Source organism: Pyrenophora tritici-repentis, chromosome 10, assembly GCF_003171515.1.
Source record: "Pyrenophora tritici-repentis strain M4 chromosome 10, whole genome shotgun sequence".
Taxonomy (NCBI): Eukaryota; Fungi; Ascomycota; class Dothideomycetes; order Pleosporales; family Pleosporaceae; genus Pyrenophora; species Pyrenophora tritici-repentis.
The window spans coordinates 806,412-832,975 of record NC_089399.1 but is presented as its reverse complement, the minus strand read 5'-3'; the positions used below and the strand labels follow the sequence as shown (position 1 = coordinate 832,975).

Below are 26,564 nucleotides of genomic sequence, written 5' to 3'. Positions count from 1 at the left end.
GTGTCTATCCAATGTCCTCAGCCCATTTCTCCCGGCGCACGGTCGGCTGCAAAAACAATTAGCGCCAGCGGAAGGTTGCGCGGCAAATCATCTGTCGTGTGCCTGTGAAATTAAAGGTCTTGTTAGCGTAAGAGGCCCGTCTAGGTGTTCGCATCGGTGAGCGTGAAAACAAGCGGCTAATGTTCAAGAGGCGGCTACCTGCCAAGTAGCTGGACATGTGCACTGAACACTGGACTTTTGCGCAGGACGCAGACGACTCAATCGCTTTACAGGCTTCCGGGATGCCGTGCCGTTGTCGGAAAACTCAAATCAAGCCTCCATGTCGTAGAACGGATCCGGAGAGATGCCGCATTACACCCAGCATGCTTTCAGTAGTGCCCACAAACAAACGTGTGTTTATGCGATACGCAAAACACCCTCACACGCTTGTGGATTATACAAAAAGCAAAGCAGTAAGAAGACTGCATTTAGTCTCATGTCGACTACAATGACGATAGTAGCGCGAAGATTGTCTCACTTATATTGCTGGCTCCCCAGGTAGACCCAGTTTGCCCAGCTTTTGATGACTTGTTTCTACCCAACACAGACACCGACGAAGCGCGTAGCACGGGATGGTATCGTACAAGAGCATCACCGGCAGCGTAATGACCGGCAATGATACTCATCATTCGTGGACGAAAGCGGTTTCGTACAATGTCAGTGCTCTCTCACTATCAGTCGTGGCTGCCCCTTCTAGATTCTGTATGGCGTGGGGGTGGGCCTCTAACCAACTTTATTCACACCTACTCGCTGTATGTATGAAGCCACAATGGGAAGGACCAAGACAACCAAAGCGACTACTACATTGGCATTCAACGATTCAAGGGTGACAGACCGCGATCTGTCCAGGTCGCACAATTTGAGCTGCTATGCCCTCATCATCTTATGTCATCCTGATCAAATGGCGATGCTGTATACTTGGTCAATTCCAGTCTCTACATAGTGATTTCGCCATTCTTAGGATATTGGAAGGCCTCATGTATTCTGATGAGGTGCTGGAGAGACTAAGGAGCAGTAGCAGGCAGAGATGCACTAGCGGCATCGAGAGAAGAGGCAATACTATGGCTATACTACATCAAGTACCAAGCTGCGTCCACGAGCATGCTCAAGCAAACGCATCGCTATCGTGCCAGTATGTTGCATATGTGTTACGCCCCTTTTCCCATCTAAAGTAGTCAAGGGGTAATTGACACTGCGTCTTTATATCGCCGACTTGGAGAGTAGGTAGAAGATTGAAAACTTCATTACCTCTCGCAGTAATGTTTGGCGAATGCATCATAGCTTGAACAGCCTCATCCCTTCCCACATCACCCATCACGCACGTAGACCATGCGAAAAATGAAACTCTTTCATTGCATCTATCCACTGTAATATACACAGCCCATTCTCGTCGGGTATACTCCACAACCGTCGCTCGCATCGATCGTAATCGCGATCGCGCCGCGTGCGCATTCGCATTGCGAATATGACACCGTCCAGTTTATCGAATCAGAGATGCCGTCAAAGCGTCCGTTATGTAACAAGGTGGGTGTGCCGGACGCGGAAGTCATGCAACCACATCCACATCTACCAGCGAACCACTTGAGCCCGGTGAAGGGAGAGTTCGAAGGCGGAATACAGAGAGCTGCTCAGCTGATACACGCTAGGCTTTCATCATCTGAGGCGTGGTTAGCATAAGTTTGGCTGGAGCTGAAAAACAGAATGGCTTACATTGTATAAACTGGAGGGATACCGAGAGAAGCTGGGTGTGGGCTGCGGAAAGATTTTGAAGCTCCGAGACGTGGTCTGAGCGGACGCTAGCCTCTATCGAGACTAAGACTCACCTTGGCTTGGCAAAATGTTGATATTCAACTGAGCAGCATGCAAAGACACAATACACGGCATAGTATCTCCCAGGGGTCAATACGAGACTGTAGGGGCGATGAGTCTTCTCCACGCTTCTCGTTGTGTAAGAGGTCGCAGAAGTTGTCTGCGCACCTCCTACGCAGATATTTCGAGATACCCCCAAACAGGTCATCATGGGATCACACCCAGCCATACAGCGCTATGTCCAAGCAGTTCAGTACGGTTTTTCAATAGCTCAACTCCAAGATGGGACACGATTACGCCAGATGAGAGTCTAAGAAAGACACTCGACAACTTTAAAGCGACGAGTATGTTAGCATCACCCCTTCGATGCTAGGCACATACTTACCAAATCTCAGTCCAGTCGTCAGGCTGGCAAAGAATCGATAATGAATGGATGTCTAAAACATTTCAAGAAAAACCTAGTGGGGAAGATGTTGAGGTATTCGGCTATCTCAGCACACGGAGAGATGTTAGCAGCAAGCTATCGTTTACTATGCTTCGCCACAAGAACGGAACACAGTGCATACAACTTGTCTCTACCTCTAATAATGAGGAATCGCACGCAAAGATACGATCGTTGAAAGAATGGACACCCGTGATCGTGAAAGGAAAGCTCATGGACCGCAAACCTCCGAAAGACGACACATATCTAGACATGAAACTAGAAGCACAGAAAGAAATAGCTGTTGCTCACATCCAGCCGCTTAATGACATTTCAAATGACATCATCATCAAGAACGACACGGTATTTGGTCCTCATCAGCGACATCTGCAGCTTCGTACAGACAATATGTTGCGTCAAAATCTCATTCTTCGGTCGGAAGCCATGGCCAAGGCAAGACTGCATCTCAACGCACACATGTGGAAGGAGATTGAGACGCCCATCCTTTTCAAGTCCACGCCAGAGGGTGCACGCGAGTTCCTTGTGCCTACGCGCCAGAAGGGACTGGCTTATGCGCTACCACAAAGTCCCCAGCAGTACAAACAGATTCTCATGGCCTCTGGCATTACAAAGTATTACCAATTTGCAAGATGCTTTCGTGACGAAGATCTCAGGGTTGATCGGCAGCCGGAGTTCACTCAGGTCAGTGGCCAATTCAAAAGCGCTCGGAATTTGCTCTAATTATAGGTGTAGCTCGATATGGAGATGGCTTTTGCTGGCGAGGAAGAGGTTATGGAAGAGATCGAGCAATTGCTGAAAGAGGTCTGGCAACATGTCAATAACGTAACTCTCCGTGGAAAGTTCCAGCGGATGACGTACCATGAGGCCATGACATCCTATGGGTCTGATAAACCAGATCTACGTTTCGAATCAAAGGTAAGACGCCTATATCGTCTCATAGACGATAATGGGACTGACCAGGACAGATCCACGAAATTACTCAACACCTGACATCCGATCTTATTGGAAAGATCACTTCACTACAGAACCCAGCCATCGACGCCATAAAAATATCCATATCCGAAGACCCTAAGGTAACCCGCAAATTCATTGCCAGCTTCCTCGATAGCCCAGATGGCAAACCCTACCTTGACAACGCAGACGGCCAACCCGGCATCTTCATCGGCGACTTATCCCAGCCCATGCAAGGCCTCGGTCCACTAGGCTACCAATACGTGATGGAGGGGCCAGAATCTCTTGCCGTCGAGAATGGCGATGTTCTGGTCCTACAAGCCCGACCCAACGCGCCCTTCTCAGGCGGGTCAACCATGCTCGGAAACCTGCGTCTCGCACTCCACAAAGCAGCCATAGCCCAAGGTCTTATGACTGCACCCGAAAATTCGGACTACAAGTTCGTCTGGATCACAGACTTCCCCTTGTTCACCCCATCTTCGGACAGCGAGCCAGGTCAGGGTGGCGAAGCAGGCTTCTCATCAACACACCACCCGTTTACCGCACCAAAAACACCAGAAGACGTAGAGCTACTCCTCACAGATCCCTCCGCCGCCAAAGCAGCTCACTACGACATCGTCGTCAATGGTGTTGAGCTTGGTGGTGGCAGTCGCCGTATTCACTCAGCTGCCGTGCAAGAGTTCATTTTCAAGGATATCCTCAAGATGAAGCCTGAGCGTGTAGAAGACTTCAGACACCTACTCGACGTGCTAAGAAGCGGATGCCCTCCCCACGCGGGTATTGCGCTGGGATGGGACAGGCTGATGGCAGTCCTGTGTCATAGGGAGAGCGTTCGGGACGTCATTGCTTTCCCCAAGAGTGGAAAGGGCGAGGACTTGCTCGTCAAGAGCCCGACGCGTATGACGGAAGACCAACTCAGCACCTATCATCTGCAAGTGAAAGAGTAGGCTGGGGAGCCGGAACATGTACTATATGATGTTAGGAATAAGACCTTGTACAATAGATGATAGTATTGATATATCGCCATTTACAGCATGCAGGACATCTTGAATCGAGTCCGATCAAGAGGAAATTGTAACCTTGCAGCCGTTCTTACTTTTCGCACTCGCTCTAACCCACCCAACCCAATTAGATGATCCATCGTCCAAACCACACATCTGCACGCCCTGAACCTCCCCATTTTCCAAGCTCACAGATACCGTTCCGGATTACAGAGTCGCCATGTTGTCCCTGACAATCCTCTGCCGTTCTACCCCGCCCGCTCCACAGTGACGTCGGTTCCCGCATCAACGCCATACCCCATCGCCCGCAGAATCGCCCTGCCCTCTAGTACATCCTCATGATTCCAAACCCTCAGCCCATACGACTCCAAAAAGGCCTTGAAGCTGTCGAACCCCATATCCTTGGCTGCCCTACCGGTACCGGTTATTTTGGCTTTGTCCGCGGCGGAAGACATGTCGAGTTGCGTCGGGTTGTTGTTGGGGAATGGCGGTGAAGCGGGAGAATTGAATGGAGTTTGCCTTCGGAGAGCTCGGATGTGAGTGCTTCGTGTGAAATCCGGTGAAGAGTGAAGTGCGGTGTGAGATTGATGGTTGAACAACAGATGCTGACACGGCCTCGGTGGTTTTTCGTGGGAGCGGTAGTTGATCGCGACGTGTCGAAAGCGAGGATACCCAGGTTAAATAGTTTACCATGTGATCACGCGTGTACACGTAATAAGTGCACGTTATACATCATTATGAGTTGTGTCTACAGTAATAGTGCAATCCCCACAACGCCTAAAATGGCGTTTGTCCACCAGCCCAGTTCACTCCTCCTACCAGCGCCAATGCTTTTATTTGGACCTGGAATGTCGCCCAGTCTTGTAGCATAGTCACCTGGTCGCGCAGCGGTGGTCACGCTTGCCTCGAAGCCCGTTTTCGGCAGAGTTACGGTGGCGGGTGCATTGCTTACGGTCGCGGTGATGGCTATTCCGCTCGAACTGATTGTTACTAGTGTGCTACCGTTTTTGTTTGTCGCCAAGCCTAGGAAAGTCGCGTCGGTAGCTGGTCCAACTGTGGTGGAAAGACCGGGTGTAAGGGTCAGTGTTTCTGAGCCGATTGTGACGGTTCCGCCTGCCGGTACAGTCACCTGTGGTGACGTCGTGTCTGTGCTGCTCGGTAAACCTTGACCTGGAGTAATTGGCGGTTGGGAAGGAGCTCTGCCGCTGTCACTGCCTGTAGGTTTGACCAGTTGACCAGAGCCGTCGGTCGTAGACGATGCAAGCGGAGATTCCTGCGTGCTCGAAAGCGTCTCGCCAAGCCCTGAGATGACATCCAACAGGAGGCCGCTTTTCCCAGTCGCCTGCGGAGTTGGTACCAAAGTGCTTGAGGCTCCTCCTTCTGTTCTACTGCCGAGAGGCTGTCCAGGCACCTTGGGAATTGTGTCCGCTTGCGTGGCTGTCACGGGTTGCCTATGGCTTCCCTCACTTTTGGTTGTATCGATCCCCCGTACTGGAGTGGCGATAGGGTCGGTTCGCTTTGCAGTGTTTGTTTCTATCTTGATAATCGTCGGTCGGGTTGTGGTTATGACCACATCAGTCTGTGTATGTACGCCAATAAGGAGCGAGTTGACACCGGTATCATACCAGCCCGTTGCTGTCGGAATCTCAGGTATGCCTCTGCCATTGCAAGACTTGGGATCGAAAGAGAGCATGCATGGATCTAGCACCCAGAGTCCGCCCCAGGTGTTCTCAACCAGACCTGGGTCGTTGTACTTCTGTGTTGCAATTGAGGTTGGGATATGATATATGGGTGTGGTGGCATTTGTTGGCACTACATGTTCTACCTCATATCAGCTTAAAATCTAATAGTATCTCGCATGAGTGCGTACGTAGAAAGACAGTGGTGATCGTCGACAGGACGTGGTCGGTGAAGAGATCTGGTGAAAGGAACATGACGACACAATGCGTGCGTAGCGCTTCAGGGCGGTCTGCGAAGAAGCAAGAGGCAGGAAACAGGTTCCTGTACCTCAAAGCACCTTAACCCCCTATCTTCAGCCATGGCTCCAATGTGAGGATGTTCGCGTGCTGTGCCGCAACGCAAGGAGAGGCTCATCACGGTTAGCGGAGACGACCATCGCGCGCAGTCACATGCCAAGGGTTGGTGTCGCAACCCCCCGCAGTCCACTCTACCACCACCTCAACCACCACCTCAACCACCACCTCAACCACCACTTTATGCGCAATAGTCAATTTAGGACTCAGCCTTTATTTCCATCAAATCAGAGACAACCTCCGTGTTGGAGTCGGCAATGAGTCTGAAGAACAAGATACATCTTCCCATCGTCGTGGGACAGGGGTCACATGATTGACCTGCGCCCCGGATACTGAATCCTTTCGCCCCATGAACCAGTCCAGAAGCAACAGCACGATTGGGGAGTAAACAAGACGCCTAATTATACATTCGGCCTTCCCGGAAAAGTAATCGGTAGTTTGATCCTGGCTTCCGATCTGCATCTTGCAGTCTCCTATACCAGCTCTTCAACCACAGAAGACAGCTTGATCACCATTCAGTCTTGTTATCGTTGGTGATAGTCTTAAGAGATCAATAGTGAGACAGACCAGTCCAATATTGCACTATAAGTCAGGGATAGCTCGACGCGCAGAGGCGCCACAAAGTTGGCTGCAACCAAGCAACAGCTGACTGATACCAGTCTCATAGAAGGAATCACAACAAGAAGCATCTCAGTACACCGATCAAGGTGATAAATACTGGAGCAAAGCTTGCGTGTATTCTAAGCCTCAGGATAGAACACCCACTGGGGAAGAACACGAAGGCAGTGTAAGAGATATAGTGTGAGGCGCGGTCGGTTGTACTCTTAACAAGCTTGGAGGACTAATTTTCAAGGCATGATGTGCGACTTGGGAGGCAGATACGCAAGCTATCGTGCTCATGTGTTGTCATGAGTCAACGTTTGTTTGTCTGGCCCTCATTGCCGGCCTCTTCGGTGCAGGGGGACCCCGCGATTCTCAAAGAGATGTAACACGCGGGTGTATATCCTACTGTACGCGAACTGGGAGGCAGCCTTGTAAGTATTGAGGGTCCTGTCGCTAATGCTGTTCAAATGTATACGACTCACTCTAGCCATGCTTCGTAATGTAACCCCAAGATTGCGGCGTAGCTACAACACCAGTCACCGTCTCCGAATGACCTCTGCAAATGCCCAACTTGCCGAAGGGGCCCCCAATTCACGACCTAGCTAGCAAGACCACATGACCATGCGACCACGCCGCATTCGTCAGCTTCGACTGGCAAAGTACCTAGGTGCACCATGAACTGGGAAACCGGGAACAGATTTGAAACAATAGGGCGCATCCTCATAGGCAGCCATCTCAACATCGGCAGGTACCCGTTGCATTCTCGTACTTGGATTACACCAGCCCACCTTAACCATCACGTTCAGGCCCCCACACCTCCACATAGTCACAGCCTCACAGTGGCAACCAACAGCTTCAGCCTGCGTGAACCTTTAGGAATGAACAACGGCGGCTACTGCGACTATCCGATGAAGCAAACTGGTAATCGTTCAGCCTCCATGGTTTGGCGATCCAGACCTAACCGGTGAACGACGTTCACGCGGAGCGCGCCGACAACACGGCGCAGCCAATCACAGCACGGCAAGTTGTGCCTCAGCCACGATTTGAGCCACAGAATCGAGGCGGTGCTTGGGCCGAGTATAATGTCGTTGGCTTCCTGTAGGCAGTTGAGACATATGGTCCGATGGTATAAAGAAGGTGAAAATGACTGTGGTATTTTTTGCCTTGTCCTCCACAGCCCAAGTATAAGTACCTCCAATCGTCCCACATCACAGACACAGCAGCTTCCTTCTCAATACCAACTTCTACCTTGCTTTCTGCATTACTATATCGCTCCAACACCTCACCCAGACACCCCATCGGGTACCAAAGATGTCTTATTTCCATTTCAACCACACTCGCTTCCGAGAGCGCACTCCTGACTACGAGCCTTCCTGCTCTCGTGCTCAGATGCCTCGCGAGTCCAACGAACGCCGTCGTGATATCACACTATCCGACATCGATGACGATGGCCACGATGACTACCCCTACTCTACCAAGCACAAAGCCGCTAAGCTGTCCCGTGCTCTGACGGTCCGCGATGAGCCCTCCCAACTGGAACGCTACAACGTCTGGCCCGACAACAGACGCAACGACAACGATGATGACAGGCGCCGCAGCCACGAGACCCGCCACACATACAGAAACTCACCTGACCGCTTCGAGGACGATGTGGACGACCACGGAGTCCGTCTCAGCCTCAAGGCTACCATCGAGCGATCACGTCCATCCCATCATCACCACCACCGCTCCCTCACTCGCGACTTCGATACTCACCTCTGGCCCAGCGATGTTTTCCGTCGCAAGGACAGGTTGGTCGACGAGGCATGGGAATCCAGTGAGCGCTCTACATCTAGGGAGCGAAGCTTGACCGGGAGGGATAGCTGGGGAGAGTATGAGGAGAAGGCGAAGGACTTCGAAGATGAGAAGTGGAGCAGGTACCGCAAGACGACCGTGTTGAAGACGGAGGAGTACAAGCCGCTGCGACGTAGGAGAATCATCAGGGACATTTGAGGTTGGGTGGAGCTAAGGGCGATGGTGTGGGAAGGCTTGATACCAAGTGTTGGACTTGATTCCACGCGCCGCTTCTTCCGTTTGGTCTAGGTATAGTTCGTGTTGTGTTTTGGATTCTTGGTGCTTTTGTTGCCCTGTTTGTATTTTGTGATTTTGCCTCCATCACTCGTTTTTTTATACCCAGAATGTCAGGTGGATCTATGATAGACTGTACTAGGTAGCTTGCAATAACATACTTCTCATTTTATGCTGTTGCGATCAAGGTGTGGCTCGACTGGGCGTCGCTGAGACCCTGTCCAAACTTTCGAAAACCTCCTTGCAAAACTTGCTGATTCTTACAGCCGAGTCAGAACACAATTGAGATGCATGTGTAGGAGAGGGGCATGATGTGCAGAGGGAGGGTGCAGATCACTTGACCAGGCGATCTACCGGGGTGTGTGCACGGACTCATGGCCCATTGTTTGGATTGGCGCCTTTCGTGTTTACATCAGTGGTCTTGTCGGAACAACACCATCGCTAACCAATTCCACGAGTTCACCATGGCGCAAACCAACGCCAAAGAGAACATCGCCGATGGCTTGATCGCGGGTATTGCCTCCAAGGCCCCCTCACAATCCCCTAAGAAAGCGGCATTGTCACCAAAGAAGTCATCGCGCAAGACGCGCAGTAAGAGTATTGGTCCAGGAGGTCTGGGAGAGTTGGAAGCACCACCGCTGAAGGAAGCGTTTGGAAACCGCAGAAAGGTATGCGCAATGTATGCGAAAGTTGGAGTGCATGCCTCTAACCAAATAGTCTGCTTTTATTCCTGCGGTCAAGTCAATTCTAGCCTCAAACGATGAAGACGAGAAGAAGAGACGCGAAGCCCGTCGCAAGTCGCTGGGTAAGGTTTGCACGATATAAAGACCCCTGAGTCAAAACTGACGCCTCTCTAGCAAGGCGACGCGTATCTTTCGCGCCAGAGGCGACTCTACACACTTGGGATGTAGTCGAATACATGCGCGATGCAACCAGTTCCTCTGCCTCGTCCGAGGTCACTCGAAGAGCCTCAACCGTCTCTCAAGCGTCTACCCCGGCATCGCCTGCCCCTCCTTCCGACCCCGCAGAGCCACCATCGACCCCACCAGAACAAGCAGAAGAGGCTGAAGCAGAGGCCAGCTCGTCACCTGCAAACCAGCGCGCATCACATCAAAAGAAGAACCGCCGAAGTTCTGGCATACCGCCCATGAACTTCAACAACCCAGATGACGTCTACTCCTCAAGCCCTTTGAGCGGAGATAACGCATCACCCGGAGACAACGACAATGGTAGCGACTCTGATGATAGTGATGGGACCGAGAATCTGGGGGCTTCTCCTGACAACGAAGATTCTTCCCAAAGCAGCGCCCGACTAGATGCTGCACTGCGAGAGGCATCCAACTTGGCAGTCACACAAAACCTGGACTTTGACGATGATGGTGATATGACTATGGACATTGCACAAGACGAGGTTACCGCAGCCTTCAAACCATGGGCAAAAAAGAGCTACGTTACGGAATACGACAAGGAGAACGAAAGCCCTGTCGCCTCACCAGCACGAACAGAAGCTGGGGATGACGAAGACATGAGCATGGATATCACACGTGCGGTCGGCCGCATTGTTCCACCACAACAGCAAGAAGAGTCAGACGCACCGAGTTCCGACATGGAGGAGGACATGAGCATGGAACTCACCATGCCGCTCGGAAGCATACAAGCTATGGCGTCGAATGCGCCAGCCAACCGAAGGAAGAGTCTTAAGAGGAGAGTTTCGACACTTGAGCAAGGAAGTCCGGCGAAGCGCACTGCAAGCCGACGCACGAGCTTGCGTCAACGTCGACAGTCAGAAGAACAAGCCCAGGAAGATGCGACCATGGACTTTACAATGGCAATTGGAGCGATTAAGAAGGCACCGCAGCCTGAGCCTGCGAGGCGTGCTAGCGTCCAATCCACTTTCGAAGATGCAACAATGGACTTCACTTTGGCTGTTGGTTCTATCAAGAAGGGGGATTCGACTATGCAGCAAGAACACGAGGAGGGGAATGAGGTCGAGGATGAGGACCTTTCCATGGAGTTCACAAAGATTGTTGGTCCTGGCATTAGACGTGCCGACAAGCCATCCTCAACACCAGAGAAACCTGCTGATATTACTCCTGTCCCCGCCACCAAGACACCAACGCCTCAGAAGGCACTCAAGAAATCACCTGGTAATAGAAGGACTTCCATGCTCAGGAACGAAGTCAAGGCTGAGCCGGAAGTGCTGAAGGACATCACTCCTAGCACCTCTGCTGAGGTCGTCTACCCGAACCTTGATCCAGAAACTCCAGAAATTGTGAGGCAAAGGGACATCGAAGAGATCGAGCCATCCCCGTTCGTGCGCCGAACTCCCCTGAGCGCCTTGAAGCAAAACAACGCTATTACGACCCCAACCAGTGAACAGCGACAGAAGACACCACAGGCAATCCCCGAAGACCCAGTCGCAGCGCCAATCTTGAACCGACGCCGCTCTTCATTGTCTGCGGTACAATTCAGCCCCATCAACGCCCCACGCGAGGAACCCGTGCTGAAGAGCACGGCAATCCTCAGCAACAGTATCAAGCTACTTTCGACCCCACGGAAGCAATCGTTGATGTCACCAATGAAAAAGGGTCTGACCCCAAAGAAATCTCAAACCCCACAAAAGCAGCAGACGCCAAAGCAAAAGACTCCAACCCCCAAGAAAGCTACGCCACGAAAGAGTATGAGCCCTAAGAAGCGTGTACTCTTTGGTGAACAACCGGAAGAAGAGAACGAGGTGGAAGAAAGCGTTGCAGATGATGGTTCGGAAGTTGAACGTATCTCATTGCAAGACTTCCTTGACATGACAAAGATTCGCTTCATGGATCTTAGTACGACCAAGCGACGTCATACTGCAGCTCCTGCTTCGTTCCACGACGTGGAAGTGGAGGAGAAAGAGGAGTCTTTGGATCGCTATGTTGTGGCCGGTGCATGCACTCTGCCAGAGTACGAGCTCTATCAACATGCGTGTCATGAGATGAAGAAATACATCTCCGACGGCCGCCACTTCGTCCGCACTATGGAGGCAAATGTCCTGGAGGATAACCCACTGCTCTTCAGCGAATACCTCACTGCTCCCCCGGATCAACGCAAGGTCATGGACAACCAATTCAAGAACCTGAAGACGAACGCTCGTCTTGAGGCTCGCGGCGAGTGGTACACATGGCGAAGCACGCTTCTGCATGATCTTAAAGCAGGTCTTTTTCACACAATGGATGGCTTCAAGCGTGATGAGTCTACACTCGTCAACCAGGAACAGCTACTCGATGTTGTGCTGCCGCCCCTGATTGAGAAGAAGGAGCACTTGTCTGTTGAGTGTAAGCAGCTACAGCAGCGTCATGATGAGCTTAATAGCTGCGACCGGGAAGAGCTTGAGCAGACCAGGGAAAAGCTCGTCGCTACCGATGCCGAATTGCAAAAGAAGAAGCAATTGCTACTTCGGCTCCAGCAAGAGCTCGCCGATAAGGAGCAGCGTATCCAGGCAGCCAAAGACCGAAAAGTTGAGTGCGTTGAAGAAATCAAAGCAGCTGAGCGCTTGCGAGAAAACTGCCGTGGCTGGTCTACAAGCGAAGTCAGTAACCTGAAAGGTATGTCAAGTTTATCCCTCAACATGAATCCCACTAACATTACTATAGCCAAAGTCACTGCTCTCGAGCAAGCCCACGGCTGGTCCATTACTTCGGCTTCCTCAACAAGCATTACAATGACCCACCTGAACGATCTGGAATTGTACTTTGCACCTTCTGCCTTCGCCACAGGCTCGGACACACCCAATGCTTCCATATCACTCGCATACATTGGGGACTCGGCAACACCCCATCCTCGTCCCCTGACCACTAGCAAACGCTTTTTCCTCCAGCTCATCCGCGCACATCTTCATTGCATCCCTCAATCACAAACGCGCATCTCGTCACTTCTGTCGCTTGTCAAGAATGGCTGGGCTACTGCTCTCGCAGTTGCTGCAGGTGTTCGATGGCTCGAGCACAGCTACATTACCGAGGAGTATATTCTTTCAGACGAGCGGATGGCAATTTCTACCAACATGCTTCTTCCTACTCTTCAGACCAAGATCAGGGCCACCTTTGAGGTTGGCGTTGTTCTAGGCAAGGAAGGTATAGAGACCGATGTCAGCACAAGGGCCGAGGTTGTCTACGGTGAGAAGTATGGCGAGGAGAAGATGGGTGCATTCCTGAGGGACTTTTGTGGAAATGAGGTGAAGGAAGAGGGTCGTATGTCAGTATGGGCAGACGCCATGCTAGATCTTGGGGCGAGACTGAAGAAGACTGGGAGGAAGGGTGAGAGAAAGTAGCAGGCTTCTTGCTTGCTTCGCATGATATGTTCACGATTTAACGTTATGAGATACGACGGCGTTTGGAGATCTGGGACCTCACGGGGTGTTGGGTGATTATTTTGTTACAAACTATCATTTCTCCATGCACTTTTACCTTTGTGTGTTGGTGTTTGTACCATACAATCTGCTGCTGCTGCTAAGCTAGTGCTGACAAGCGTCGTACTAACCCCCAATCGACGTTACCGGAGGAACTCATGTAAGACGTCTTCCGGAAGATCTCTAGCCTCCGGTTCAATATCACCGTTCATGTCTCGGTAGTGATTATACCGAGATCACAGGAGTCGCACATCCTTGCTGTTGGGGTCGATTGTCGCCTCCAGGATGTGCGCGCATCCCCGCAATCTGGTGCCTGCTAGTATGCTGGATTTGCGGAGACACGAGATGGGGGCTAATAACAGTATTTAGTGTATATATCGCCTTGGCCCCTGGAATAGAACTAGGTAGTCGCGTCGCTAAAAATGTTACGTCTTGCTGTATCGCTCCTTGCGCTATGCAGCGTTCCTTTCGCAGTTGCATTGCCTAGCAAGCATGCATCGCAGACTGCATCTAATCCCACTGTCGAGCTCGATTATGGTACCTTTCGCGGCGCGTTGTCTTCACAGTACAATTTAACATATTTCCGCAAGATCCCATTTGCAGCATCAACAGCAGGCCAGAACCGTTTCCGCGCTCCGCAATCACCACTACCCATTACAAATGGCACATACGACTCTAACCAGGCGTTCGACATGTGTCCCCAGCGGACGGTTAACGGCTCTGAAGATTGTCTATATCTCGGAATCTACTCCCGACCATGGACCAAGAAGCAACATCTCCGACCCGTCTTACTGACCTTCTACGGCGGCGGCTTCATCCGCGGAGGCGCCACTTTCGACATCCCTCCTTCCGGCTTCCCCGTCCTAAACGTCTCCTCCAGCAATGACTACGTAGTTGTCTACTCCAACTACCGTACCAACGTCTTCGGTTTCCTCCCCGGCTCAAAGATAGCACAACACCCAGACGTCGACCTCAACCCTGGACTTCTTGACCAAAAAGCCGCCCTCCAATGGATTCATAAGCATATCCACCACTTTGGCGGCAACAAGAACAAAGTCACCATCTGGGGCCAATCCGCCGGCGGCGGCAGCGTCGTCGCCCAAACCATCGCCACGGGAAACCGCGGTAAGAAACTCTTCACCAAAGCTATGGCTAGCAGCCCCTTTTGGCCGAAAACGTACCGCTACAACAGTCCCTGGGCAGAAGCCTTGTACCAGCAGACTCTCCAAGACGTAGGCTGCAATGGTACTGCCGACGAAATCGCCTGTTTGAAAGACGTCAATGTGCAGAAGCTAAGAGACAGCGCATTGAAACAGAGTACAAGCCAACAATACACCACATCTTCTTTTACCTACGGCCCCGTAATTGACACAAATTTCCTCACAGAATCTCTGAGCGAGGTCATTGCAAAGGGACACCTAAATGCGGACACAGTGCTGACGAGTTACAACCTCCACGAGGGCGAGAATTTCATCCCACCCGGTTTCTCAAAAGCCGCTACAGGCGCCGATGGCTTCAACTCATCTGCCACGTCGTTTGATAGCTGGCTTCGCGGCTACCTGCCTGACCTCACAGCCAAGGACCTAGCCAGCGTGAAAGAAATGTATCCAGCAGTAGGCGAAGCGGAGGAGATAAGTTGGAATACCACGTACATTCGCGCGGGACTCTTGTATCGTGATATCGTGCTTGCTTGTCCGGCGTTTTGGATGGCGAGCAAGGCGGAGAAGGGGTGGATTGTTGAGTATACGATTTCACCGGCTAAACATGCTAGTGATGTGCAATACGTATGTTGTTTCTTTTCCCCACTTTCTTCCTTGTCTCTTACCTAATCTTTTCCTCTTCTCCTACTTGTAGATTTTCTCAGATATCATGTGCTGACTTATATGCTACTAGTGGAACACTATTAATCCGATCCAAAAATCCGACCCTCTGACTTACCAAGGTTACGCGGGCGCGCAGGCGAGTTTCATTCAAACAGGTGATCCGAATGCGCATAAGGTTACCAATGCAAGTGTACCTGGTGTTCCAGGGTTAGATAGCGGAAAGCAGTTCTTGGTTTCGGCAGGCGGGTTGAAGCAGGGCGGGACGGGGCTGTTGGAGAAGAGATGTGGGTATTGGAAGAGTGTGGCGGGGAGGGTGCCTGTTTAAGGTGTAGGTTATTGAGTTATGATTAGACGAATGTAAATGTCATTGTGGTATGGAAGTGCATGTATACAATCTAATTGCTTTCACAAACAATTGCTTCAAATTGGTTTGATGAGAGGTTTGATTTGTCTTTGTACTGGATTACAGTCATGGGCGAGGTAGCAGAGTACCTATCGCTAGGCCTAGAACTTTCCAATCACCACTATCATACTCTACTTGAGAGATCGTTCAGACTTGCCGCAATAACCCTGTTTTACAATGATGACCTCCTACGGCGTGCGCGATTACTCAGTGACGTCGTCAGTGTCTTCCTCAGTGCCGTCATCAGTGACTGCCCAGATGTCGTCGTCACTGCTTGCCCAAGCATCGTCCTCGTCAGCATCTCCCGCATTTATTACAATATCCTCCTCGATGACATGAACGCCAAGGCCACGAAGCCTACTCAGAGCCGCCGGGTAGTTACCACGAATGGCCTGTTTATGGACACGAGACTCGACACGTCCGTGGAGAAGCGCGCATGCACTAGGTCCAACGCTCATCATCCAGTCCTCCACGTGAGTACCCATGTGCTCAATGCCATCAAGGTCGACACCACCGTTCATGATGAACGTGTTCTCCTTGTAGAAGATCTTTAGGGCGTGGGTGCGCATATTTTTGGTTGTTCCAAGGAGTGCAAGGAAGTTGGCTAGGGACTCTGGAACATGCCTGGAGTTCTCGTATATGCTGACCTCATGGCGACGGCTTCGAGGATGATCTATCAAGAACTCGTTACCCAATGGGTCTAACATGACGACAAAATTGTACGAGCGATCTTCAGGGTGATAGATGATAGTCAACGTCTCGTTAAACTTGAGGACATATCGGAAGATCTTAATGAGGAGCTCGGTCGGCAGGTTCTGGAATCTGGTAGAGCCGTTGTTCTTGGATGGGTCTTGGGCTTTATGAGTAGTGTACTCGACAAGAGAGGGAGTCAAGGCACCCCATAAGTGGTCCTTGAAGATAATGTACTCGCTGTCGACTCCACGCATGAACAACCCCCAATATGAATCCCAGCCACAAAGCTTGAAGTGCTGTGGATCATCGTAGTTGTAGTGGGCTGAATCAAGGATCATGGGAATCTCGTCACGGTCCTCTGGGGAAAGATGCTGTCTGAGATAGTGTAAACCACAGAGATGCGAAAGCGTGCAATTGATTCTATGAAGCAAGCTGTACTCGCTAATGAGGCCATCTTGACGATAGTTTCGAATCTCGAAAATAGCAAGCTTCTGCTTGGCGTTGAGGTTGCGTCCACAATTAACAACCAGCTCTGTGTACATGGGAGTACCGCATGTTAGAGCCTGACGAACAAAGGTTGGACCTGGTGTATCATGATCATCCGAGCAAATACCCCAAGGGGCTAACTCGACCTTGCCTTGTGAGGAATACATCCAGATATAGAAGTACGTTCCGCTCGAGTACTTCTCAATCGCTGTAGTTGGATGAGGGAGGATGTGATGCAGATGAACGTCTTTTTTAATGTTAGTATTGGGGTTGACTGCGAAGATCGCACTGTTATGTTTGAACTTACTATTCCAGTACTTAACTGCTTCCGCCACACCAGGAAGGTTCATGTTAGGGTGCACCTTGTCTAGGCTTTTGTCAAGATGCATCTCGTCTAGGATCTTGTCAAGTTGTATCTTTTCCAAGCTCTTGTTAGAGTTCTCCTCTTCCAGGCTTGTGTTAGGGCATGGCTTTTCCTTGACATAGTACAACGTGGCCGCATTGTCTTCCACGTACTGGACCAGCTCTACGTCTGAGTGAAAGCCCATAACCTCGGCCAAGGTCTTAACCATCTTCTTGTTATCGGAGGTTTCTTCTATAGCTTCTCGTAACTCGCGCATAAGAGATTCCAAGATTTTCCTGTTAATATGGGGGGTACCTAGGTAGGTGGTGGGGGTTGTGTTGTGATCGAAGCGAAAAGCGAGTGATCGGTTGTTTATATAGCCTACCGGATGCGGACGCACGTGCTGATACCGCATCTAAGCGCAGGCTGCCAAATACCATGACGTAGGGTCAAGGAATGAAATAACAAGAGTTATAGTGCGCGCTTATTCGCTGCCCCCTTCAGGCACTGCGCACCTACCCAGAACATACAATGTGATGTAATCTGCCCAGGTGTTCCCGTCTTTCACAGACTACGTGCACCATACTCAGACGAGAACGTCTTGGCCGATACCACAATTCCCAGTTATGAAAATTGTTCTTGAGTTGTAGTGTGTGCTCTCTTAGTTAGTTATCTCAATGTCTTTGGCTATGTGAAGGATTTAAGACGATCACTACTTAAGCCCAAAGTATTCTTTACCCGTTGGTGACCATCTTTCGTTTCACAGTTGATTGATAAGGCAAAAATTTGTAAAGAATCATCATTTCGCTGTTATTGAGACAAAACAAACTATGTATTCGTCATGACACCTCAGAAAGTAGGGCCAAACACATGTGAAGATTGAATAGGTGTTTGCACAATGAATTATTGCCTTAAATTCCTCCCTTTTCCTCTATTTAGTCTATTGCCGGACGGACTTGTCATATTCGAGACTGTCTTGTTGGTCCTGAGAATCGCGACCCTGTACAACCATCTCAGCTATTATCTCGTCTACCAAAGCCTTCATTTCCCCATCCTTGTCCATCCTAACTGCAATAATTACGACAACGGTATACGTCGCTGCCTCTGAGAGAACAACTTCATGGCAGTCATAGTATATTCTCATGATAAGCTCCGCTTGGTCCCACGTTGTGTCTATCTTCTGATCGACCCTTTGGATGTAGGTGGGAAAGAGTTCTTGATACAAATTTAGGAGCCTACTCTTTTTTTCGAACCATCTGCGGTGAGCACGAGTTCCACGGGTGAGTAGCGCGCGTAGGAGGGGCGGCACCGTGAAGTGGGTGTAGACTGACTCGTGGAACGCCCTCCATCCTTTGACCTTCTTCTTGCCTTCCAGGGTGTGCGCCCAGATGGAAGATCTTCATCGGAGCGAGTTATGCTGAGGTCAGAAGGGGGAAGCGAGTTTGGAAACGAATGTCTACATCGTGCCCATCAACTCTCATTAAAGACGACACTTCATGACATGTTGATCGACGGACAGTGGGATAGCTTACTGGTGGCATGTAGTAACTCTAAACTCATGTAGCGTTGACCTTCGATTAAATCCCCGTCTTGTTCTACTAGCAGGGCCTTCCGGATCAGCGTCACGCTCTGCTCCGCGTACTTGAATAACTCAAAATCGTTGTGGGATCCCAAGATGCGGACGAGGATCTGCAGCTCCATGCTAGCGATGCCGATATTGCTGTGTAATAGTAGGGGCTTCTTGAATTAAAGAAAGAGGGAGATCTTGGATCGTTAATCATAAACGGTGAGCCAATTTGGGAGCAGGTAGTGAAGTAGCAACAAAAGCCAAAGTATGCCGCCCAACAATAACTCCAAAAAGCCCAGCCCCGCGCTTGGGGTTCACCTAAGATACAGCTCAAGAGATGAGGGGGATGTACCTGCGGATTTTGTATGCACTCTAAATAAACTTGCATCTAATGCTGTCGATAGGCAACAGTCGCTGATGCGGCCTGATGACAGCTGTGAAACCCCGCATGGTGCCCTCAGCTAGCCCCAGCTGCTTGCTTGTCTTGCGACATCCTCAAATATTGATCAAAGTACTCCAATACAATGATATACGCATATGAAAGTATAGAAATGTACCGGCTAAGAGACTAGAATCTCAAAGTCCCCTTACGTCCCAGAGGAGTTTTCGCGCTCCATGCATCATTATTCAGCACCCAGAGACTCTGAAACAGCTATTATAGTGTTTGAGTCGGCGTTGTAGGGTTTTTAGATATACAGCACGACTACAACGCACGAAACCGGCAACTTATTCCTCATTAGACATGCTAAAGTTTCAAGGGGTATGTATCATTACCCTTAGACTATCAGGCAAATACTGGTGTGTAGAGGCACCGTACATCATGCTTGTAAGCAGGATCCATGCGGTTATCTGAGCGACAGACGCACGGTTTGACACTTATTGTCTCCACCCAGCCAGCTACCATCGAACCAAGTCACCTCAACGTAGCCTATCAGCCGTCTACAACCATCGGATCTGGAAAGTCGTCGAGTTGTTTGGGGTCCTTGGTTCTCGCGAGCAGGTATCCTGAGCGTCCTTGGGATCTTGTGCACCTCGCATCCATGTCGCGTCCCTCTCGATGAGTTTGTCCACCAGCGTCTTCTTGCACATGGCTGCTGCTTCTGCCGCACGCTCCTGGAACTCCTTCTCCATGGCCTTGCAAGATACGTGGTCACGAACGTTGGCAGTTGAGCGAGTGTGTACATACAGATACTGCAAGACGTTCATATTGTAGTTCCTGAGTGTACGATCCTGCAAGGGCTCGAGGATGCGGTGTTCTCTGTTTCCAATAATATACGCCTGTAGCTCCTTAAGGGGCATGAAGTCTTTTGGCTGGGTGACGGAGCGAGCGGAGGAGGCTTCCAGCTCAGGCATGTTGCCGATGATGAAGATCTTGAGACCACGGTAGTCAAATAGCGCGTTGAGTGCCTTCTCCATGTCACAAGTTGGCGATAGGCGATAGGCCTCGAGTCGTTGAATGACCAGGGAGTGAAGAGAGGCGCTCTCACCGAGGCGTGTAAGCATCTCGTGCGTATCATCGGGATCAGCCGTCGTGTACGGTAGCTTTCCCATCTTGACCACCTCGAATGTCACGTCTGCAAGATACCAGCGAGCTCGTGGACCAATAGCTGTTAGCCATTCTTTGGCAAGGAATCCAGGAGGTTCAAAATTATCTCGGGGCATGACGAATCTGTTGTCTTTATAGTAAACTTCACGAGCCAACTCGCAGTTTTCTCGGTTCGTCGCTGCGATGGCAAGGAGACTATCGAATGTAAACACCTCCAAGCCTGAAGTATGCAGGTAATTATGAAAGGATACAAGGACCTTGCCGTGCCGATCAGCGGGTACGCGAGTGAACCCGGCAAATTTCATGGGATCTTTCGACTTGCAGATCACTCGTATGGGTTCGTTAAACACCAACAGATGCTGGAAGATCCTGCGTCGCAGCTCAGGCGGTAGGTTGCTCAAAGGCCTTTGATTAGCAACACCAGTAGGTTTGGACATATGGATATCCGCATGCTTCTTGGTGTCCTTGTTGCTCATGTCACTGTGGTTGACTGGTTTCGACATACTCGGTTTGTACTCGCGGTTGGGCTCATCTTTCAAATGGTTAGTTTCTCGTAACAGCAACACTATCGGAAACTAACTGCCCCTGAAGTGGTCGAACATGATACGCGAAGTCTTGTCGACTTTGTGTAAGTCGCCGGGTAGCTTGTCTTGATGCACATCCTTCAAGGTCTGCGTGACGGGCTCGAACTGCTCGGACTGGTATTCCCCGGCCATTGCGAGTGGCACAGCCTCCTTCCGTCGCTCATCCATCTTGAGTTGCATAGCTCGTCTCCGGTTGATCGTTGGAATCGGCAGTTCGCAGTTGTGCGTACCTAGGATATCTAAGAGGGGAAGTGGTCGAGCAACAGTTGAAGTGGCTGGGCACGAGTGCCGTCATGGACGAATGAGAGCTCGCCGTTATCTCTGACTTGTCGTTTTGGGTGTGAAAGCAATGTTGCCCACTTGCTCCGGCGATCATTAGTGCAACACCTCGATTGCGGGCCTGATACAAGGCGGCGATAAACTCAGTTTCTTCTACAGGTTTCGGCTATAGGCACCAGTATCTGATAAAGAGCATTCTATTCATGGCATAGCTTCAAGAACGACCCCGATCATTGCGTAACAGAATCGCGTTGCGTTTAGTCAGAGTAGTCTAGATTGCCGAAAAGCTTTGTGTGACGGGTACGGCCTCTAGTAGCCCTCGTCAAACATGGCAGAGAAGTTAGGAAAAAAAGATGAGTTGAAACCTCAGATAACAGGAAAAGGAGGATATCAGAGTCGAACGAGCGACTGAAACCACCAAAAAAATGGTATAAATCTCATAGACAAGATGTCACAGCGTCCTTGTGCCCGGGCGTGCCGCTAATCTTCTCTGTATCGTTTCAATTGACCAATTGCCCGAAGGCGAAATTTTGAAGAATTGTAGAGTTTATATCCCAGAATATGAATGAAGAGATGATTGTTCTAATCGAAAAGCCGTGTGTGCAGGTCTTGCACGACCCTAACCCCATCCCCATCCCCATCCCCATCAACAAGACCAAGCCGAGCAGAGGAACAGAACAGGGACAATGAAATATGTGAATGAAGTGTGCCCTCGTGCTTTTGGCGATGAAGCCGCCCCTTTGAGATGTAGGAGGAACCTTTGGAAACAAGGGATGAAGTTGGAAGACGCCCACACATGCAATCGGACGCCATGCCTCAACAGGAAGAGCAAACCGAATGTCGGTGCTCTCGTCAACGTTGTCGCATGTCTGAAAGACGTCTTTCATTGTTGCAGCATCAATGTTCGTCTGTTTGAGTTCCTTGTTCCTCTCTATCCCATGGCGGCCTTCTCCTTAACAGATGGAGGCAAATTTGCTCCGGCTGTCCTCGCCACGTCACATTTATACTCGCCGTAGTTTCCAGAGGGGGGGGGGTTTCAATCTGCTATTCGTGCAGCCGATGTGTTTCGTGGCCTCATCATGCTGCCTTCCATCGATGCTGCGATGCCGCTAACAGTAGGGTTGTGGTTTCCGTCATCGGCCGCGCCTTCCTACTCAGCCAAGCAGACCGACACTACTTTCACGATTATCACAGCATCTGCGGACACAGCAGACTCAGCTTGGATGTCTTGATGAGACTGTAGAGCGTTGACTCTTGTCGTAGCTTTTCCTGGCTTCTCTTTGGGGTCACGGCAGCTTTGCTCGGTGGTCCGCCAAGCTCAGGAGATTCCCCGTCTCCCATCCTCCTGCAGATGCTCCAGCAGATGTCACCACCGACAGCGGCTGCACTTTGGTAGATGACAGCTCTTCTGAGATTCGAGAGACACGTAGGAAGATGTCGTACATTTCCTGGCATCTGCAAGGTCGAAGTTTATCGCGATGGAGGCGGGGGCGGGGGGGTCAAAGAGACTTCTGGGACCAAGCCGCGACCATGACCACCAGTAGAGCGACAGCAGCTAAGGCAGCTGAGTCTTGTCATACATAACCGATAGCAGGCTCTCTCATCGGCTACGAGAAATCTCTTGTGCATCGAGAGCGAATAGCTGTGGCACCCGCGCCTTCCTTTACCTCACCCGCGATGACAACGAAGACGGCCGTATATCATACGCACAGCACGATACACATCGGTAGACTGAGCCTGAAAAGCAAGGGCGGTCACGGCGAACGAAGTGCAGCCTTCGATTCGAAGAATCACGACGGTGGTGACAAGATCGGATTCCTCATAGACACCGCACAAGCAAGTTCGCCTTGCATTTACTGCAGCAAGATGCAGACATGGCTATCCGAAGCGCCAGAGTTTTATCGGTATCCGACTCCGGGGCCGCACCTATGCAGACAACTCAAGTAAAAGTACAGGTACCCCTCCTGCGCTGCACCCACCTGGCTGCAGTACAGGAAGGGCCTACCCCAGTACAACAAAGAGACCGGAATACCACCGTGGCTTTTGAGCTTGTCAAGACAAGGCTTGGGTTCAAGAGACAGGCGTCGTTTCTGGCCATATCCTCCGCGACAATGCCTTCAAGTCTGGCAGACCATCAACATATACCGTACAAAGGTTCTTGGCCTTGGGTGTGTGTCTTGGCTTGAGCTGGCAACCCACAGCTGGACGTCTTGAAAATCTTCGAGCAGTTGACCAATGTTGCAACAGCATCGTCTCTGCAATAATAATTGTATACATCTGCCACCTATGCTCAACAACCACGCCTAGTGGTGCTTATCCATAAGCTTTGAGCATATATGGCCTTTGAATCATAGACTTACGGTTCTCGCAATCACCAAGCGATCCCAGTCGGCACCTCAATCTCAACGTGTACGAGATACCCAAGGCACGACGCTCAAACTTCATCTCACCTACTTCAAGGTTAGGTATCTTCTCCCCCTACACAGAGTGATGTCGGAAGATAACAACCAGGAAGTGGTTGAGATGAAGATTGTTTTTCATGGGCTTCGTGTCCATGGTTTGGTCGACCTAAGGAGGAACTGTGAACTACCCAAATAATTAGCTGCAGCTCAGACTCCAACGTTATGTGACTACATCCTTTCCCCTAGGGGTTACATACCTTAGGTCAGCTTGCGATGGAATCATATGTACGAGCCAGGACCGGCCTACCCACCCAGGCCCCTTCTTGTCCATGGAGCTCAGCACTCAGCGTCGAGACTGATTGTACTCAAGCCCACAAAGACTCAAAAGACAATGAATCAAAGCAATCCGAACTATATCGACAAACTCTGGCGATGTTTGCAACACTTTTTCTTACAAAATGATGCATCATCTCGCGGCCACTCATACATGTCCGGTCTTACATCTTCTACAAGCCTGTGTTGTTACGCAGCAGTGCCGATCAAGGTTGCATTCGGCTGTGCATCGTTACCATCTAGGATATATCTGGTCTGGACCACCCGAACAAAGAAGCCTATCACTCATTGCCATCTTCTCGCTCTTAAGTTGTCGACTTCGGATGGTGGCATTATATCATCTAAGCAGATGCCTTCGACAGCTTTTGCCATTCAGATCATGGCAAAGGCCATACAACCCGTATCGTTTATGGTCCTCCTATTTGACAGGTATCTTGTGTCCTCCTTGGTTCGGAGGGTGCTGTGGCATAGGCTGCCTACCCGTCTTCCGATGGGTAGATACTTTCGGCTACCAATGTGCAAGTCTGAAGCCAGGTCCTTGTAGACTCTTCGAGAGAGCAAGCTGTAGGGGTTCCCTTGGGTTGGGCTTGCACAAGATTTGTTGCCTGCTCTTGGCCTTCTTCTGCGGATTCGGATTTGGCGCATTCCTGTATCGATCGTCGTCGCTCGAGGTCGAAGGTGGCGTAGTATCCCCGCGAAAGACGCTAAGGAGTCGTTGAAGCTGGACATCGAGAAGCCCAAATGGACCTCAGGCTAGCTGCTGTTGACGGTGAATAATATGAGTGCACGTCTGCCTCGAGGACGATATTGCCAGAAGCGCATACATGTCGCATGACGAGCGCAATGTCTTCGCATTCCTGTCAATGGCTGTGATTCCTGGGCAGGTGCGCCGCGAGAATGTCTTGCTGTGGCCATCGCGATGGGCCTGCTGTCGAGCAGCGTTATGCTCACTATCGGCAAGGCTTTTGAGTCCTATCCTGGCGTCGATCGGCGTTATCCTGTTGATTAGCATTATAGCTACAGTCAGACCGGGGACGATGGTTGTGGTAGCTGTGGTGCTGTATGCATGGTGCTGTGTACATGGCGTTGTGTACATGGTGTTGCATGCGCCACGGAAGAGCGGGTGATCAATACCAACACCGCCACCGTAGACGTGCCAAGGGGCAAGAGCTGATCTTTTTGCATCTCACCATGCATAAGGGTAGTCTCTCCTCCTACACCTTACGAGGATCTTGTAGCGCCTCCTGATACAGAGCTTGTAGCTGGTACTTGGTCTACGTTGGAGTGATGTGGTGTGGTGCTGTTGTGCATCGCGAGAATCCTCACATAACGTCATCGCCAATGCATACCAAACCATGGAGACTTGCAAAGGGCGTGAACACGCTGCATAGTCCTTGAAAGCGTACGGACTGATTGATTCACTTCTACCAAACTGCACTGAGTCACAGCATAGGTGGTCAAGTCTACCTGAGATGATGACTTCTACTGGCGAAGCGTAAGCTTCTTGCCATGCCTGGTATGGGGCTCTACGAGGCACTACATGGTTGCCACACAGTGTGGGAGTTCTCTGGTGTGCTGCAAAAGAAGGAGATTACGTTACAAAGATTCCTTAAGGCCGTTGAACGCTACAAGGCAATCCCAGCACCACAGCTGTAGACCGATCGTCCTGGACCATGTTCACATGCAAACAAACCTGCTGCTGCCACTCGCTTAAGTCGCACAAGCAATAACTGTTAAACAGTCACTTGCTGAATTAATCAACTATATAAACAGTCTAACACAATTAGCTTTCGTCAAAGAAGGTCTAAGACTCTCTTTGGCCCGGTGGGACCCGGTCATGCTTCCACCCTTCGAGGGTTCCCTTTCGAGGACGTTGGTTCGAATCCCTTCGGGGGTCCCCTTTGGGGGACATAGATTCGGTTCCCTTCGGGGGTTCCCTTCGGGGGACACAGGTGCGGGTTATTCCCTTCGGGGGTTCCCTTTGGGGGGACACAGGGTGCGAAAAGCCTTCGGGCGTCCCCCTAGGGGGGCACACAGACAGGTGCGTCAAAACATGCAGTAATGTCTGGCAAGCGGCGAGGTTCGAAAAAAAGATGTAGGGATCCCAGGGAGAGGTATGTATAACCGACTAACAACTCCCGGGAAGGTGCCCGAACTTTTTGTTATTTTATTTTTCATTTTTACACTTAGCTGAGCCTATATTTAGGACACTGTTTAGTTTACTCTCTTTTTACTCTAATATTATACTATGGTTATGCTGTTTTTGAAGGGGCATAACGTTCGAGACACAGCTAGGATTGCTCTCTTTTTGCTCTAATATTGCGCTGTGGTGGCGCTGTTTGTGTGGGGTACAACGTAAGATAGGGCTAATAGTTCTAGGTAGCTACCTCACAATCACAGCGTTAATTGCAGGATTACCTTAGTGTTCCAGCACAGATATCTTTAATCCTCTACCGGTCTACTCTATGCTGTCACAGTTCAATTGCAAGTGTGCGGCAAGGTAGCAACAAATAATGCGATGCCGTGCTATTAGCGCACCTCTGCAACACCACATCCACGCTTCTCTATGAGAACCACAGGGGATGCACAAAAAGACATGGCTAAGCTTGGAAAGCACCGAAAGGTCCCTTAGCAATGCGATGGCCTTGTGTCTCCCTAGGAAAGGTAAAGGCAAGTATGGTAGACATGTTTAAACTACCCATTATAGCAGAAGCATGAATAAATAAGCTCATTACCAATTCTCTATATCGCATCTTTCTTCTGCGCAAGTTTATAA

General features: G+C 50.5%; 10 protein-coding genes across 10 annotated transcripts; 5 read left to right on the top strand and 5 right to left on the bottom strand.

Moving 5' to 3' along the window:
- Positions 1-2,057: 2,057 nt before the first annotated feature.
- Positions 2,058-4,188, top strand: PtrM4_041460 (AspS, Aspartyl-tRNA synthetase; the record flags this gene model as incomplete). The annotated part of the gene is made up of 5 exons (XM_066104420.1): positions 2,058-2,101; positions 2,131-2,192; positions 2,244-2,971; positions 3,023-3,205; positions 3,256-4,188. The coding sequence occupies 5 exons, from the start codon at positions 2,058-2,060 to the stop codon at positions 4,186-4,188; spliced, it is 1,950 nt and encodes a 649-aa protein (XP_065958984.1).
- A 302-nt stretch (positions 4,189-4,490) lies between these two features.
- PtrM4_041450 (uncharacterized protein) lies at positions 4,491-4,697 on the bottom strand (the record flags this gene model as incomplete). The annotated part of the gene is made up of 1 exon (XM_001937536.1): positions 4,491-4,697. One exon carries the CDS (start codon positions 4,695-4,697, stop codon positions 4,491-4,493), a length of 207 nt encoding a protein of 68 aa, XP_001937571.1.
- A 293-nt stretch (positions 4,698-4,990) lies between these two features.
- On the bottom strand, positions 4,991-6,176 carry PtrM4_041440 (DUF3246 domain containing protein; the record flags this gene model as incomplete). Its single annotated transcript, XM_066104419.1, has 2 exons — positions 4,991-6,063; positions 6,113-6,176. 2 exons carry the CDS (start codon positions 6,174-6,176, stop codon positions 4,991-4,993), a joined length of 1,137 nt encoding a protein of 378 aa, XP_065958983.1.
- Positions 6,177-8,189: 2,013 nt separating this feature from the next.
- PtrM4_041430 (Herpes-BLLF1 domain containing protein) lies at positions 8,190-8,870 on the top strand (the record flags this gene model as incomplete). The annotated part of the gene is made up of 1 exon (XM_001937538.2): positions 8,190-8,870. One exon carries the CDS (start codon positions 8,190-8,192, stop codon positions 8,868-8,870), a length of 681 nt encoding a protein of 226 aa, XP_001937573.1.
- Positions 8,871-9,409: 539 nt separating this feature from the next.
- Positions 9,410-13,251, top strand: PtrM4_041420 (Spc7 multi-domain protein; the record flags this gene model as incomplete). The annotated part of the gene is made up of 4 exons (XM_001937539.1): positions 9,410-9,613; positions 9,663-9,750; positions 9,803-12,529; positions 12,578-13,251. 4 exons carry the CDS (start codon positions 9,410-9,412, stop codon positions 13,249-13,251), a joined length of 3,693 nt encoding a protein of 1,230 aa, XP_001937574.1.
- A 243-nt stretch (positions 13,252-13,494) lies between these two features.
- Positions 13,495-13,698, top strand: PtrM4_041410 (uncharacterized protein; the record flags this gene model as incomplete). The annotated part of the gene is made up of 2 exons (XM_066104418.1): positions 13,495-13,648; positions 13,692-13,698. Coding segments are annotated over 2 exons (161 nt in total), but the record flags the coding sequence as incomplete, so codon positions are not given.
- Positions 13,699-13,751: 53 nt separating this feature from the next.
- On the top strand, positions 13,752-15,477 carry PtrM4_041400 (PnbA, Carboxylesterase type B; the record flags this gene model as incomplete). The annotated part of the gene is made up of 2 exons (XM_066104417.1): positions 13,752-15,113; positions 15,223-15,477. The coding sequence occupies 2 exons, from the start codon at positions 13,752-13,754 to the stop codon at positions 15,475-15,477; spliced, it is 1,617 nt and encodes a 538-aa protein (XP_065958981.1).
- A 281-nt stretch (positions 15,478-15,758) lies between these two features.
- PtrM4_041390 (uncharacterized protein) lies at positions 15,759-17,354 on the bottom strand (the record flags this gene model as incomplete). Its single annotated transcript, XM_001937541.2, has 2 exons — positions 15,759-16,981; positions 17,042-17,354. 2 exons carry the CDS (start codon positions 17,352-17,354, stop codon positions 15,759-15,761), a joined length of 1,536 nt encoding a protein of 511 aa, XP_001937576.2.
- Positions 17,355-18,017: 663 nt separating this feature from the next.
- PtrM4_041380 (uncharacterized protein) lies at positions 18,018-18,778 on the bottom strand (the record flags this gene model as incomplete). The annotated part of the gene is made up of 2 exons (XM_001937542.1): positions 18,018-18,445; positions 18,610-18,778. The coding sequence occupies 2 exons, from the start codon at positions 18,776-18,778 to the stop codon at positions 18,018-18,020; spliced, it is 597 nt and encodes a 198-aa protein (XP_001937577.1).
- Positions 18,779-19,583: 805 nt separating this feature from the next.
- PtrM4_041370 (uncharacterized protein) lies at positions 19,584-20,942 on the bottom strand (the record flags this gene model as incomplete). Its single annotated transcript, XM_001937543.1, has 2 exons — positions 19,584-20,722; positions 20,771-20,942. 2 exons carry the CDS (start codon positions 20,940-20,942, stop codon positions 19,584-19,586), a joined length of 1,311 nt encoding a protein of 436 aa, XP_001937578.1.
- Positions 20,943-26,564: the final 5,622 nt, after the last annotated feature.